Source organism: Pithys albifrons, chromosome 5, assembly GCF_047495875.1.
Source record: "Pithys albifrons albifrons isolate INPA30051 chromosome 5, PitAlb_v1, whole genome shotgun sequence".
NCBI lineage: Eukaryota > Metazoa > Chordata > Aves > Passeriformes > Thamnophilidae > Pithys > Pithys albifrons.
Window position 1 is genome coordinate 24,775,147 of NC_092462.1, and position 14,792 is coordinate 24,789,938.

At 37.8% G+C, this 14,792-nt stretch overlaps 1 protein-coding gene across 2 annotated transcripts; it reads right to left on the minus strand.

Annotated features, from left to right (window-relative positions):
- Positions 1-853: 853 nt before the first annotated feature.
- BDH2 (3-hydroxybutyrate dehydrogenase 2) lies at positions 854-13,914 on the minus strand. Of its 2 annotated transcripts, none has more exons than XM_071555941.1 (10): positions 13,862-13,914; positions 12,426-12,505; positions 10,823-10,901; positions 8,817-8,913; positions 8,220-8,328; positions 6,970-7,030; positions 6,284-6,397; positions 5,700-5,758; positions 4,916-5,008; positions 854-3,735 (listed from the first exon to the last, which is right to left on the minus strand). In XM_071555941.1, exons 2-10 carry the CDS (start codon positions 12,495-12,497, stop codon positions 3,682-3,684), a joined length of 738 nt encoding a protein of 245 aa, XP_071412042.1. In that variant the 5' UTR covers positions 12,498-12,505; positions 13,862-13,914; the 3' UTR covers positions 854-3,681. The 2 variants fall into 2 exon arrangements, with proteins under 2 accessions (XP_071412042.1, XP_071412041.1); XM_071555940.1 differs by having other exon boundaries at positions 13,826-13,866.
- Between the last annotated feature and the right edge of the window lie 878 nt (positions 13,915-14,792).

Below are 14,792 nucleotides of genomic sequence, written 5' to 3' on the forward strand. Positions count from 1 at the left end.
CAGGTCTTCCCAGGTGCCTGAGTGATGCCTGCAGGAGATGGAAGGCTGAGCTGTCAGGCTGGTGTGAACGACGGACCAGACCTGAGCCCATCCAAGGCTCAGGATACTTATAAGAGCACCCAGGAGGAAGTAGATTTTTGTGGCTTTCATAGGTAGTCCTCTGCTTCCCATGGCATTCATTGCATCCTGTACACATGGAAAAGGCTTTCTGTGTTGCCTTTCCCATGGCTGTGGGAAGATGCATGGGGAAGCTACGTGCAGTCCTCTAACTCAGACTACAGCACTGCAGTTGAAAGTTTGGTGAAAGGAAAGGATAAGGAGTTCTTGCTGATTCTGCTGTGGGTGCATGCAGAAGAAATGCATCAGGGGCAGGCAGGTGAAATAAGAACCACCAAAAACTACCCCAAACAAAACCAACTTGCACGTTACAGTGTTCCAGCAAGACATTTCTACTTCTTAAAGATGAAATGAATGCATCCACCTCATCTGTAAATGCACATGAAGGAATGAAACAGACTTTCTCCTTTCAGTCTGGTTTTGCAAGCTACAGTGAGCACATGTGAAAGAGTCAAATGCAGCATGTTGCTACTCTGCTCTTACTGTCATTAAACAGAACTAAGCTGGCTACAAATCTGAGAGAAAAAAAAAAAGCAGATTTTTGATCAGATTAAATTTTCCAGAAGGACTCTGAATCAGGGAATTGTCTTTCTCCCCTCCCCTACAAGAGAAAAGTTTGACCTAGAATCTGAAAAGTCAAAAAGCCTTTTTATGTTATCACTAGAGTGGAAGGAAAACAAAGAGAATTAACCAGTTCCATTAAAAACAGACAGGGAACTAAGAGGTCACAAGAGTATTAAGAAGCATTTTCCTTTAATTCCAACAAGTCTGCTGAAAAACCCCATGACAGACAAACACATTTCAGAATTGCAGCTGTTAACATATCCACGAAAAGCATTGCTAATAAGGCAAGAGACAGCAAGCTCTGCTGATTTTTATTTTTCTGCTCCAACACATTCTTGGCATACTGCTAAAAAAGCCCTTGCAGGAGTGCTTTGACAAAATGAAAAAGAAAAAAGAAAAAGCCATTTTTGTTTAGCATCTGTATACTACAATGATCAGTGAGCTTAGAAATGATAAGTAATAAAATTCAGTATGCAGTAAGTATAATAAAATTTCTCTCAGATTCCTAATTATAATTTCAGAATACACACTGCAAGTTTCCTGTGTTACTGCAGGGGTGAAATTGTCTTTTCAAGGTAAGCTTTCTCCACTTACTACAAGAAGGGCTTTGGCCTTTATATTAAATTGTGTAACCCTTGAAACAGTATCCCACCAAACTACACTTTTAACATTTGAATTTATGTCAGTGAACACTGGTGGAGCCATTTTGGTAACTTTGGATTTCTGCCTCAGCTTGGTCCTACTTGGCTGCTGGGGTCACTTGATTGAAATACTAGATCCTGTAAAACCCCATAAACAAACTACACAAGGTCAGAGTGTGCCAACTAGGATTAAAGGTAAATGTTTCACCCATGAAGAGCCTGAGGAAGCCTACAGCCACAATACTTTTCTCATTTGTGAAATGTACATTTACTTACAATTTTAAAATGAGGCCTGATTTTAACTAGACATGTTCCATTATCTTTCAAATGAGATAATTTATAATAGCGCTTCAGTTAATATTGAAAAGCTTAAGCAATAATTTTATAAACATGGCAGTTGTTGTTACAGAAAACACAAAATATTCCACATTTTTCCTGTGTTTTGATTACTGATGAATCATTCTTAACAGCATTTATTCTTTAATTCTTCTCTCACATATATATGTATTTGATGTCTATGACTATACATATCAATTACTTACAGCTTCATTCATGGACTGGATAAATGGAGCTGTGTACAATTGTTAAAGGTGATGTTTATAGGCTGTCAGCCCATGTAATTTATGTTGGGTTTAAGCAGTAGGTTAGCAAAACACACACTTTTGGAATTCAGGTTTTTAGTTGCCTTAGATCTCTGGGTCAGGATCTATGTTTTTTCCCCAGAGAATGGGACTTCACAATAACAGGTTTCTGTATCATGATCAAAGTTACCATATGCTACTACAACAAACACATCAACACACTGTTCTAGAAACAGTCCTTTTCAGAGAAACTTTGCCTTGTGTTTTAGAACTAACTGTATTGGTACCTGGGAATAAAGCACAGAGCACCAAAGGGTAGCCCCTTACAAACAGATTCTACAGTATTTATCCAATATCAGAGCATCTTTTTGCAGAAGAATATATTGGTTCTATCTAGAGTGGTAAAATGCACTCCTTTTGCTTTTGTACCAGGAGTCAAGCAATACTCATGAAGATCCACCCGTGTATTTAGGCAGACTTTTCCCACACATACCCCCATCTGTGCCTGCTAAAGTGATGTCCTCACACAGTACTTTCTGTACATAAAAGCAGAGGAGAGGAGATAGAGTAACACTACTTCCAAGCCCATTTTAGAAGTGACCTATACAATTAATGAAACAGTTCTGGTCTTTATTTCTCCTCTTTTGTACTAGTTAATGTACTCATTTTATAACTGATTGTATAACTACATGTTTCTGTGCTCAACATGCTCTAAGCTTTAGTCTTAACCATTAGAACAGACTCCTCTCCACTATTTCTGCTTTGTGAAGACAGTGCCTAGAGTGGTTATGTGCTTAAACAAAAAACCCCTCCTAAATGCCACAAAGTGGCCCATCCTCTTGCTTCTACTGATAGTCTGTTGCCCTGCCTTTTGCACTACTGCTTTCACAGATTCCAGCAACCTAACTTGCCCAGGATCTGGAAAATGGACATGGCAGTTGCACAAACCAGCTGTGCAAGTACACTGGCTCTTTGATGTATATGCAGGAAGCTTTATGTGCCCATATACCACATATCTACATGTTTGACTGTCTTGCGGCTCCCACTTTGTATCTGTAAGTATTGTCAGGCTTGTAACATTTTCTTCAACAATTCAGACTGATTTTCTACAGCTATTAGAGTTCTAAAATATTTTGCTAACAATAGCACAGAGCATCAAAGTACTTCATAAATTGCTTTTGAGTACAATTTGCAACTAGTATGTTTTCTTATTATAGAAACATCTGAACAAGTAAACAAATGATTCAAACATTCAAATCATCAAATTTATTATTATTTCTGCTTTCTTCTATTTAAATCATTCTTAGTTCAGGATCCATTTGGCTGATTTAATAGTTGTTGCTCTGTTTTATCTGGATAGCCTGTCAATGCCAGTAGAAAATCTAAATGTGAATGTTTAATTTCCAAATACTTTGTAAGACAACAATATAGTATTTGATTTCTTTCACTCAGATTTGCTTAAAACACAACTCAGATTTTGTACCTTGGATAATATTTTGACCCTCTGAAATCTTAAACATAAGCTGCTATTCTGCTGTGTGTTTGGAGTTGCCATATGTTGAAGCCACATGAAGTATGTTTGACTCCAGTGTTTCACTATTTAAGGAAAAGTGCATCAGTAAGATCAATCTAGAAAGGGTGAAAATACAGCAAATAGCAGTAAAAATGCAGCAAATTTGTTTGGAAAGACATCATCTGTGTGACCTAAATCTTGTCAGGAAACACCATCCTCACTTTTTGCCTTTAATGGTATAAATTTCCATTGCAGAGAGGGTCAATCACAAGCTCCATCCTCCATCGATGATTAGTTCATTGCCAGTCACATAGGCAGACTGAAATTACATAAAAAAGAATAACGATTTGAACTAATTTTTCATGGCTATTAATTACAGGAAACCACTACTTCTTTAAATTCAAAAATCTCCTTTCTTTTTATACAAACATGGGGGCTTTTTTGTTTTACAAAGATACCTGAATAAATAATAAAATATCTGAATACGAAAAACTTTGAAATTGAAGCCTTTCAGTTATCTCAAGGGAGTGTGGCAAAAGTTTTATTAGAGGCATTAAGGCAATAATGCATCCTGAGTGTACAAATTTACATAAGCTGGACTTCAGATATCTTAGCTGCAGGAGTAAGTATCTCACACTATGTTGTTACTGGCTCTATTCAGCTGAGCAGAATCTGACCTGGACAGCCAATAATTAGGAGGAGGCCTAACTGACAATTTAGATCGTGTATAAAGTGAGATAAGCAACTGAGCTGCTGATGGTCTTCTCTGTGTCAGTACTGAATATATTGAAAAGCTACACGTTTGAAAATCCTGTAAGCAAACTGGAAAAAATCAGTAGCTTTAAAAAAATACTAAAGCCAAGATGAAATTGAGAAACAGATTACTGATATATTGCAACAAGAAGACTGAATTAAAGGATTTTGACATGCACATTAGGACTGCAGTCCAGTTTTTGAGTCATAGCAAATTTACAGCAGGCGAAATAAGGCTGATGTTTGCTCATTAGTGTTGGTGGTATTTGCAGTGATCATCAGGAGTTTGGTGTATAACAACCTTAGTGTGTTTATTGTTTTCCTTATACTGACAGGGCAGATCACTCTGAGCATTAGCTAAAGTCTCCAGCGGTTCCATTTTGCCTTTGAATAGTAAAGGCAGGTGACAACTACTAATTCTGTGTCCTTAGAACATGATGGTGCAAGCTTGGAGAAGCAAACAAGCCCACATCTTCTACCATTCAGGGTGATCTGGGGTCAGTTGTTTTGCTCAGATGACATGAAACCACCAGGCTATGGTACCAAATTCCTCGCAGTCACTGTCAACATTCAGAGTACTTTTTGTATTGCAGATTGAACTCAGTGAAAGATGGTCAGGTTTTTTTACATTTCTAATAATCCAGCTCAAAGACAATATAAATCATCATGAAACAAATACACTTTCCTGTGAGGCAGCAAAGTAGCACAGAATGCTGTGGCAGGACATTTCATTGTTCTATACTTACTTCATCAGAGGCCAAGTACACAAAGAGGTGGGCCACTTCTTCAGCAGTAGCCATCCTACCAGTCTTCTGTCTGGCTAGAAAGTCTTTCAGTGCCTGGATATAAAAGAGCATTTGGTATACCAAAATAAAAAAACCAATGATTTTAGTCTGTTGACATGTATAAAGCAATATTGGAAACACCCCTTTAGTCATAACTTTCTTTAGTGCACTGAGTAGGGAATTTATGCTAGAAAAATGTAAGATCAACAGTGATGTGAATTTCAGGTTGAAAAAAATGTACAAAACTTTTATACAGCACCTAAATTTCTGGTTTCAGAACAGAGGCAATAAATCCTTCTTCCTTTGGAGGTAGATATTCCCAGGCCCTTCAAAATGAGAGCTTACAGTTATCTAGTCAGTGTGGTTAAGCATCCCAAATAATGTTGAAATATATAGGCCAGAATCTATCACGAGTTTGCACTGGTTTGTGGCTGCCACGTGCCACAGTAGAAAATGTCCTCTACTTTTGCACTGGATGCCGTAACCAACAGTTGCAATTAATTCCAACGATGGCAGACCCTCTGTATTCACTAAGCAATCATCTCTTACTGAGATATTTTAAAACTGTGGAGTACAAGCTGATCATGCTGTCAAAGGAGACACTACTGTTACGTTACCTGTGGTACTCTGAAATTAGGGACATTCTTGAATGGAGACAGAAGTGTCACTATATATATATTTTTTTTTTTTAAAGAGAGGCAAATACATGTACACACATGATCAAGTTAATAAATTGCTTTCTCACCTGCTCCGGGTTAGGCCGGGCTTTGATTCTCTCCTGTAAAGATGGTGTGTCAACAGTACCTAAGAAAAATGTTAAATTCAGTGTTAGAAATCAACTGCATCCTCAATCATGGAAAAAAAGGCAGTTTATTTCTTCTATCTGTATGTCTTAATACTTATTTGTAATTTCATAATATAATTCAGGAGAAAGACTGCAAAGCTGCCAATATAGCATAGGATTCTAATTTTCAACAGAAGGCAAGAGTTTTGAGAATTAGGTTCAAAAACTTTTCAGATGGTTTAACAATGGCCAGCCCTTGCTTGCTTCTAACTTCCTAGACTCTATCTTTGAAAACAAGCATTTACATACTTTGTAACATGTATCTAAAGCACACATACTGGGTTAACAGACTAAACATACAACTTAACCACAGAAATAACTACTTTTCTATATTAAATCTCAGAAATCTTTTGAGCATACCTGTTCTTTTAGACTGCTGGAAATTCACTTGCCACTGGCAAGTTTGTTCTTTGTTAATAATGCCAAACTAAGACTGGTCTTCTAGCATCTGCTCCTAGTTTATAGAATAACATCGGAACACTTACCAGGACATATGCAGTTGCATCTGATGCCTTGTTCAATGAAATCAGCAGCCACAGACTTTGTTAGCCCAATAACTGCTGCCTTTGAAGTACTATAGACACACCTATTCACAACTCCTAAGAGAAGGTACATGTTAAGGCAGCATAGAAACATGATTTCACGGATTAAAATAAAAAAGGGGGTTTGTTCAATATGCACTTGCTTCTGGACTCCAGAATTTCCTGTAGCACAAGGGCAGGCTAGGTAGAATGCTGAGTGCCACAATTCTACTCAGGGACACACCAGAGGAAAGCACACAATCTTTCAATAGAATCAGCTTGGGGAGTCATCTAGAAAAGGCAACAATGCAACTAAGATCTAGGAACAGCAGAGACTCATCTGCTAGTCACCATCAGGCTGCCTTGGGAAGCATAGTTACAGCATTTATGTAATTGTCCTTTCTTCATTGTTTCTCTGAAGAACATATGGAGCAGGATATCACTGCATTTCTACAGTTTTCCATCTGTTTCCTTGCATGTATGTATGAGCTGATGTGCTCAATCTTTCTTTTTTTCTAAATCCTTCCCTCAATGGGATTTAGAAAGACCTTTGAACTTAGAACGTCCTCTAAATTTGAAGTTGTGCAATATTTATTTTGCATACCCATCATTAAAAAGATTTGTATAAGAAACTCTAGCAGGCTACTGACCTTTGATGCTGGATGCCACAGAAGACATATTTATAATATTCCCAGATTTCTGTTTAAGCATCTGCAAAAGAGTACCTATATCATTCAAATGCAAACTATTTTGTCATCTGCAGGTTCAGGGAAATAGCCCACAGCAACTCACAGGACAGCCTTTTGTGTAATGGATACTCAGGGTGACAAAGCTTAACTGCCATGGGTGGGTGCCATTCATTGACTGAAACAGTAAAGCAGAGCCTGAAGTTCTCACTCACTTCTCCTAAGTCATGTCAGGGTTGGAGACTATGCAAGGAAAGGATTTTTTTTCCTAGATAGCCACCTCTGAATCACAGCCCTCTTGTTACCACACTGAGTTACCCTACATAGATATCTGCTCATGCCATCTACCAATGCAGCAATTCACCAATCTCACTCAAGCCAGTTTTGTTTTGGAGAAGATTAAAACACAACACTCTAGCACCTTTGAATTGTAGCAAAATTTTTTCAAGTTACAACTTTTTCAGGCATCCTAAAACTTGATATGCATGAAGTTGCTAGTAAAAAAATGGAACTCACTTTGAAAATTAAGTTCAGCTAGGGAAAAAAGCCCACCAGCTAACAAGCCAACCAAACAAAAACGACTGGAACAATACTGAAAACAGTAGTCATCATCCAGTCATGGTCACAGCTTCCACATCTGGTCTTTGCATTTACAGGAATACAAACACCTATTCAGTCCGCGGGTTTTTATAGACTCAAACCTAGTTATTACATCGAAAGCAAGTTTACTCAAATTGCTAGATTCATCAAATTATTGTTCTGCTATAAGCAGCATGTTAGCATCAGTGTCACTGTATTGCTTCACGAGATAGTTTCCAGAGTTCCACAAAATTCACATTAAGGTACATTATTTATAAATATTTTGCAGCACTGGTATTGTGCAGCTGTGTGCTGTAGTATAATATGGTAGCACTGTGTTGCAATGGCTCCCTCACTGCTCTGCATTTGAATGACTTTAGTTACAGATTACATAGGGCAAACCCCTGAATTAATCTTCTCTACCAGATCCTTTAGATAAATTGTCTACTTAAAAGATTACACAATGCAGAGAATACCTCGCAGTATGATCACTGTAATCTAAGGACACTTCTGTCCAAAGCTGCATCCTTGCATTTTTAGCTCAAATCCCATGCTGTCAGAGTAGCAAACTTAGACCTCTCACACTTTAAACACAGTGCAGCAGAAACTACAAGTCATGGGCAACCAAGCCTTGCCTTTGGAAGGAATGTCTTAATCATTAGATACATGCTGCGAACATTGAGGTTCATAGTGAAGTTCCAGTCTTGCTCCTCACACTCCAGAATGGTTCCATGATGAACAAACCTAGAATAAGTGTATGAAGTAGATTACTGTCTCCAGTTTACATTTCTGTGGTGCTTCATGCACATTTTTCCAACACTATTTTGCAGTATTTAACTCTTCCAACCCTGAAAAGGAGGGACAAGAGCTCTTTTGAAGAATGAAAGCAAGAGTGTATTTCTTGTAATCAGTATCAAAGACACAAGGCAGACTCAATATGTGAAATGAAATGCTTGATAATACAAAAAAATAAGTAGAACTCAAGGAGACTAAGAGGGCCAAAGCCATGAACATAGGGTACCCATGGAGTGGGGAAAACATAAGTTCCAGACCTGTTCTGTGTTGTCCTGGCTGCACACAAAATGTTCAGTTTTGATGAAAACACATTAAAGTTTGTATTAAGGACAAAATCAATTAAAATGAAAGAAATACAATACATTGAAATAACAAAAGGTACTTCTGGAGGACAGGGAAAACTGGAGAAATAGTAGTATCAAAGAGAAGCTTGTTACCCTGCAATGTTACAGAGGACATCAATCTTTTCAATCTCCTTGGCCAGATTTTCTATCTGCTCCCTTTTGGTGACATCCAGAACTCGTATTTGAATGCCTAATAAAAACAAGGTATTCCTTCAATGTATTTAACTAAGGAACAGCAGAGGATTTTTCTGAAGTGCTGAGGATTGTCCTTAAAATTCAATTCAGTGAGAACTACACCTAATCATTAAGTTAGTGCAATGATTATATTGAGACAGCAATGGACAGCATGTCATGCTATTTAAAATTTCAGGAGGGAATTAAAATGATCAACTGTTTTGACTGCCATACAGCATCACACAAGCAGATGAGCTAGCATAATTTACCATAAAAACATTCCCAATAAATTTGAAGTCCACTATACTTTCAAACAGTAGAATTTTAGAACCTATATAATCATGATGATGTTGCATGCTCATTATCATAGAACAATAATTATTTGGAACTAGTTACCCATGTCACATACACACACAATCACATTACATGCCATCTTTCCATGTGTAGCTGATGTTACTATGAATGAACTTTATATAATTAACAAGGAAAAGTAATTTTGCATAGATCATTATTATTTTGAAATCATGAGGGCAGTCACACTGGAACAGAGATGTACAGAGGTTATTGAAGAAATTCCATCCTTGGAGATGTTCAGAACTTGATTCAACACAGCCCTGAACAACCTGCTCTAACCAGAGCCACTTTGAGCAGCAGATGGGACTACACGGTCTCCAGAAGTCTCGTCCAACACACATAATACTATGAAATACTGTAAAGTTGTCTGTAAAGCATCTGAGTGTTGCCTAAATTAAGTGAGAATTTAATTTGAAATGGATAAAAACCTGTTTATTTTGATACAGACATTTTGGAAGAGATTTGTGTATAATGATGCAATCAGACTATAGGCTTGTTATTAGTGTCACACTGGAATTACCTCTCCTGGATAAAATTCAAAGACCACAACATGCCAAGTCTTGATGAATTATGGATTGACTAACCAAACATCTAAAGGATGGGAATGGCTCTGAGTATATGGAAAATTACTGCTTTCCTTGTGAACATACTAGCAGGGGCTAAAAACATAACATTTTCCCAAACACCCTGTGAAAGAATCTGGAAAGCCCTAAAGTTCCCAAAGAATTACAATGGGATTGGTTATGGTTAACCTCAGTCAGTAGAAACAGATATTCACACTAAAAGCTATGCCAGAGAAAAGTGGTTCTATGTATTTTACTGTCACTCTGTATTAAGAATTCATTAAATCTACTTCCTTCTGTCATTAAATTAAGGTGGAAGTATTTTCAATTGCAAAATATATCCAAGTCTTATTTTTTATTTCAATACTGAAAAAAACATATTTTAATGTCATGTCCCACTTATGATTAGAAACACAGCTATGCGAAATCTGCTCCTGAAGCACATTCCTGTGGTATTGGTAGGAAAGGAATGTTCAGGCCTGAACATTTGTACAAACAGAATAGGCATATATCTAATGTTGGTAGAATTAGTTTCTGAAGACACAGGAATTCTACAAGACAGCAAGGAATGCATTAAAAGGATAGCTAAATATGGAACACGGAAGTGCAAGATACTAAATCTAGTTTCTTGTATAGCTGGGTGTTCTAGTGATCAGAGAACAGCATTCCATGCCTTCTAGAGTGATGCACTTGACAGGCAGCCTAGTGATGCCAAAAGGTAACTGAAATGGGTGCCATTCTGGGAAACAGATATCAACTTCTGTGACACAAGAAACTCAAAGTTATTCCGCATGCCTGGAATAATACTCTGATGTGCTGATGTTGCAAAATTTTACATGCTAAATCTCTGCCACTTCACAGCACAGAATAAAGCAATGCCAGTATCTAAAGAACTAGTCTGGATAGTTTCCATTTTTTTCTGGCCTTTTGAAGTTTTCCTATCTTCCAATTCTATTTCAGACAGCCTACAACAAAACCTGCAAGAGCTGAACTAATGCCTACATTTACCTGGATATTTCTCCAGTTCCCGCAGCTTAGACTCATTGATGTCTGTAGCAATGACTTTGGCTCCTTCTTTAGCAAAGGCCTGAAGAATACAAGAAAAGCAGTTTATATTTAGATATTCAAGATCTTATCAGAAATAAAATCTGTTTCTGTCTTAGGTCCTTTTTGGCTTAAAATAGAAGTTGGCCAAAGGCAGTTGAGCTCTCACTTTTCCTTCTGGGCACAAGATGTCAGGGAGTACTGGACATCAATTACCTCACATCCTGGGGGCAACTAAGTGACATAATATAAGACAGATTTTAGATCTTGTCCTTAAAGTAAGGTATCCATAAATAAAGTACACGAATAATAACCAGACTAAGAAAACTGATATTATTATTGCCCGTATTAACTACACCAGTAAGCACATTATAAATGTAGGGCTAGAATTGTCTGTATTGGTGGATTTAAATGAAGTTATGGGATTTGACAGTTAAAGGCAGAAGCCATGAAAAGGGAACACTGGTATATAAACTCTAACAAAATCCTTTGCATCCAAATAATAGGAATAGAACAATGTTAAAAGCAGCATGACTTTTCTTTGATACTTAACCAGCGGTATTCCTTCATTCTTGCTGATCCCCTCAAAACCAGCTTTCTTTGTATTGGGACTACTGACAAATTGACAGCTAACAAAATAACCTCTGCGTCAAAAGTATTCTGACATCTTAACTCCAGCCCCTAATCTTCAAAATAAGTGTCTCAAATGCAGCTTAAGAGGATAGTGGCATTAAACGTACCAGCCTTCCATGGCTTGTTGGGTATTTACAAAGTGAAACTATCAGGAAGATTACTTACTCCTTGGACTGAGTGATTTATGTAGGAGCGGAGATCAACAATCTTTTTCTTAACCGTATGTATGAGAAACTAACTAGTCTGGCAAAAATCCTATGTACAGGAGCTTTTCCTGGATTGTTGATTACATTACAGGGATACTGAGATAACTTTACTGATTTTTTTAATTTGCTATGTTAAAGAAAAGTTGCAGGAGAACCGGTCAAAAGAAATTACAAGCTAACCAGAAGTTAATACATTTGTTGGATAACTGTTAAACAGAATTCAACAGAATTTGCAAAGGGTTTCTTACAGTGGCTCAATGTGAACAATGCTATAGCTGTGTTTTTAATATCATGTTAGTTATGTCAACTCTGACTATAGATACACTGTCTTGCCTTTACTGTAAGGGATCTTCATAGTATTCAGCTTTAGACCAGGAAATATTCCCTCTATTGTCCTTATTTTCTCCCAGAACAAAGCAGCAGAGATATTGGATTAAAGGTACACACAGTATCAGCCATAAATTGTTAAAAAAGCAATTGTAGCTGTGCTCAAATCTTGCTCTTATCCTTGATTAACCTCTCCACTCAGAGCTGAGATTTTCAGAAATTCAAACAGCACAAAGCCTGCATGATACAGTAGAGGGGATACATTATTCCTTGATTTTTTCAGTGCATAGTTCTGGCTTCATCCATAGTTTAACTCAAGAAGTTTTGGTGCAGGTGTCATTAGACAAGCTGGCATTAGGGACCTTGCTTACGGACAGGAGAACAAACATTTCCCAACTTACGATAGCAGCTGCTCGCCCGATGCCCTGTGCTGCCGCAGACAGCAGGATGATCTTCCCATCCAGCCGCCCCATGGTGCCCCCTGTGCAGACAGGAGATGTCACAGAAACTTTAACATAAAGATGAGCCAACACCACCCACTGGGAAGCAGATACAAGTACATTCCAAAAACTAGCAGTGATACAGATTGTACCTCTGCCATCACAATTGTCCGTTTTGTCTGCATCATGACCCTCACCAGGGTTCCAAGGGGCAGGTGCCTCAACCTTGGGGAGGTGGTGTTTGTGGTGGGTTGTTTGTTTGTTTTTTAATTATACATAGGGACCTCAAAAAAAAAAATCAAGAGGCATTTGAGCTCAGGATTTAGGTTTCATTATAACAGAAACTGAATTTTATTTTTTCTTACACAGGCAAAAAAAAAAGCCAATATGAAACAGCAGTACCATAGTTTGTAACCTTGTGTTTCCACTGCCCCTTGTGTTCTTAAAAAGCAGGTCTTCCTTCTGTTTCTCTCAAATTGCTAATTCTTCAGCCTCTTAGATTGCAATAAAATCCACACCATACCCTGGCCTTCGTATCTGCTCTGAATTGTTTTAGGAATATTCCAGCACAGCAGATTCCCAGCTCCAATGAAGCAAGAAGGTGGTGGGGGAATGAAGCCGCCTTGTTTCACCTCTCTCAGTCCCTTGTTCTCAGAGAACCCCTGGGCATGCCTGGGGCAAGCAGCAGGGAATGAATCTCTGGGAGCTTCTACCTTAGTCAATGTGTAGCAGCCAAGAGGCAAAATACAGCTTTCTTCTGCCCCAGCACACACATTCAAATGCCACGTTAGTAAAATTTCCTGTAGGTTTTATAATCCTCTGAGCAAACCTTGTCTGCATAGCTGTGACTGTAGAAAGGTGTTGTGTTATAGCACAGAGTCTTAAAATATACATGTGAATCCAATGCAGTAAGTGCTTCACTGGGAAGTTAAGATAAAGGTACCCTTATCTTCCTTAGGTTAGCAGCCAATGCTATCCCTCTAGAGATGCTCAAATCCATGCTGTGACTTAGATTACCAAGTCGAATTTAGTGTTCTATGTCTTAAATCAATTATTAATTTCTCTTACTTTGATCAGAAAGAAATTCTGTTTTGTCAGATGTTTTTCCCGACAAAAGTTCCAGCAAAACTGTTTTCCTGAAGGTTACAGATTCAACAAATCAGACTTGTGAAGCAAAGTAACTGAAAAATTCTTTTCTTTCCAAAAGCCACCACATCAGTTCAAGTACTTGCCCAAATTACCGTAATGCACTGGAAGCAAAATGCACTATAAATACATTTTTCCATCTAGCAATCAGGTGATAGGAGCATTTGTCATGTTGATCCTTTGAAGCATTTACAAATAGTCATGCAGTCACTCACCGAGAGATCTGTAACAGCTTTGTTATATTTACTGACCTTTGTACAAAAGGAAGTTCTACACGTTGGTTTTTTTACTGTGCTTGCTGGGGTTTGTTTTGCTACATGAACGTAATTTCCTGTTGAGACATTGAGATGCTGCCATCTAGTGAAAGTCACGATCCTAAAAGTGTGAATTTTCTCATGAAAAGGAAAGGACAGAAAATGATCGCCAGCATTAGCTGCCCTTTTCCCCAAGGAATTCAGGAGATCAATAGGATTCCCACAAAAAAAGGCCACAAATGTGTTTTTCCAAGCAATCTCTCTTTAGCAAGATAAACTATCAAATTCCAAACCAGGACAATACTTGATATGATTAATTTTGTTGTTGTTAAACAAATGATTTACCAACTCTTCTCTTTTGGTATCTAGTGGTTTAACTTATATTTGTCAAAGCAGAGTTAATATCATCAGACTGAAATTATAGGACAAAGTACTTTAATTATAAGCTCACACCAGACCTAAAGGTACCCTGATAGTATTATTAAGGAATTTAGTGTCCTGCCTAAACTTTAGTTAGTTTGTCCTCAGAAAAGCCCCTTATTTGCATAAACTGGGACACACAAAAGTTTAGTTTATCCTGTCTTTCCACTAAACTATGATAGCTTTCTAAATCAGTTCCTCAGTAAACAAAATCTTTAATGACTGTCTTCCAAAAGCATTTATCCTCCTGTCCCTAAGCTTTTGCCTACTGATTCAGACACAGACCCGTTGCAATAAGCTAAGCCTCTGCATTTTTTAGCTCAACCACCAGAAAAATCTCCAAATCTAGAAATGTTCCAAGCAAGCAATATTTAACAAAAAAACAGCCTGGAAATTGTATATGAAGAAGTAGTTCTATATATAAACCTTATTTTCCCCCTTCTGGAACACAGTCAGTGTAAATTCATTGATTAGACCACCAAAATGTTGGTAGCCAAAATAAATATCT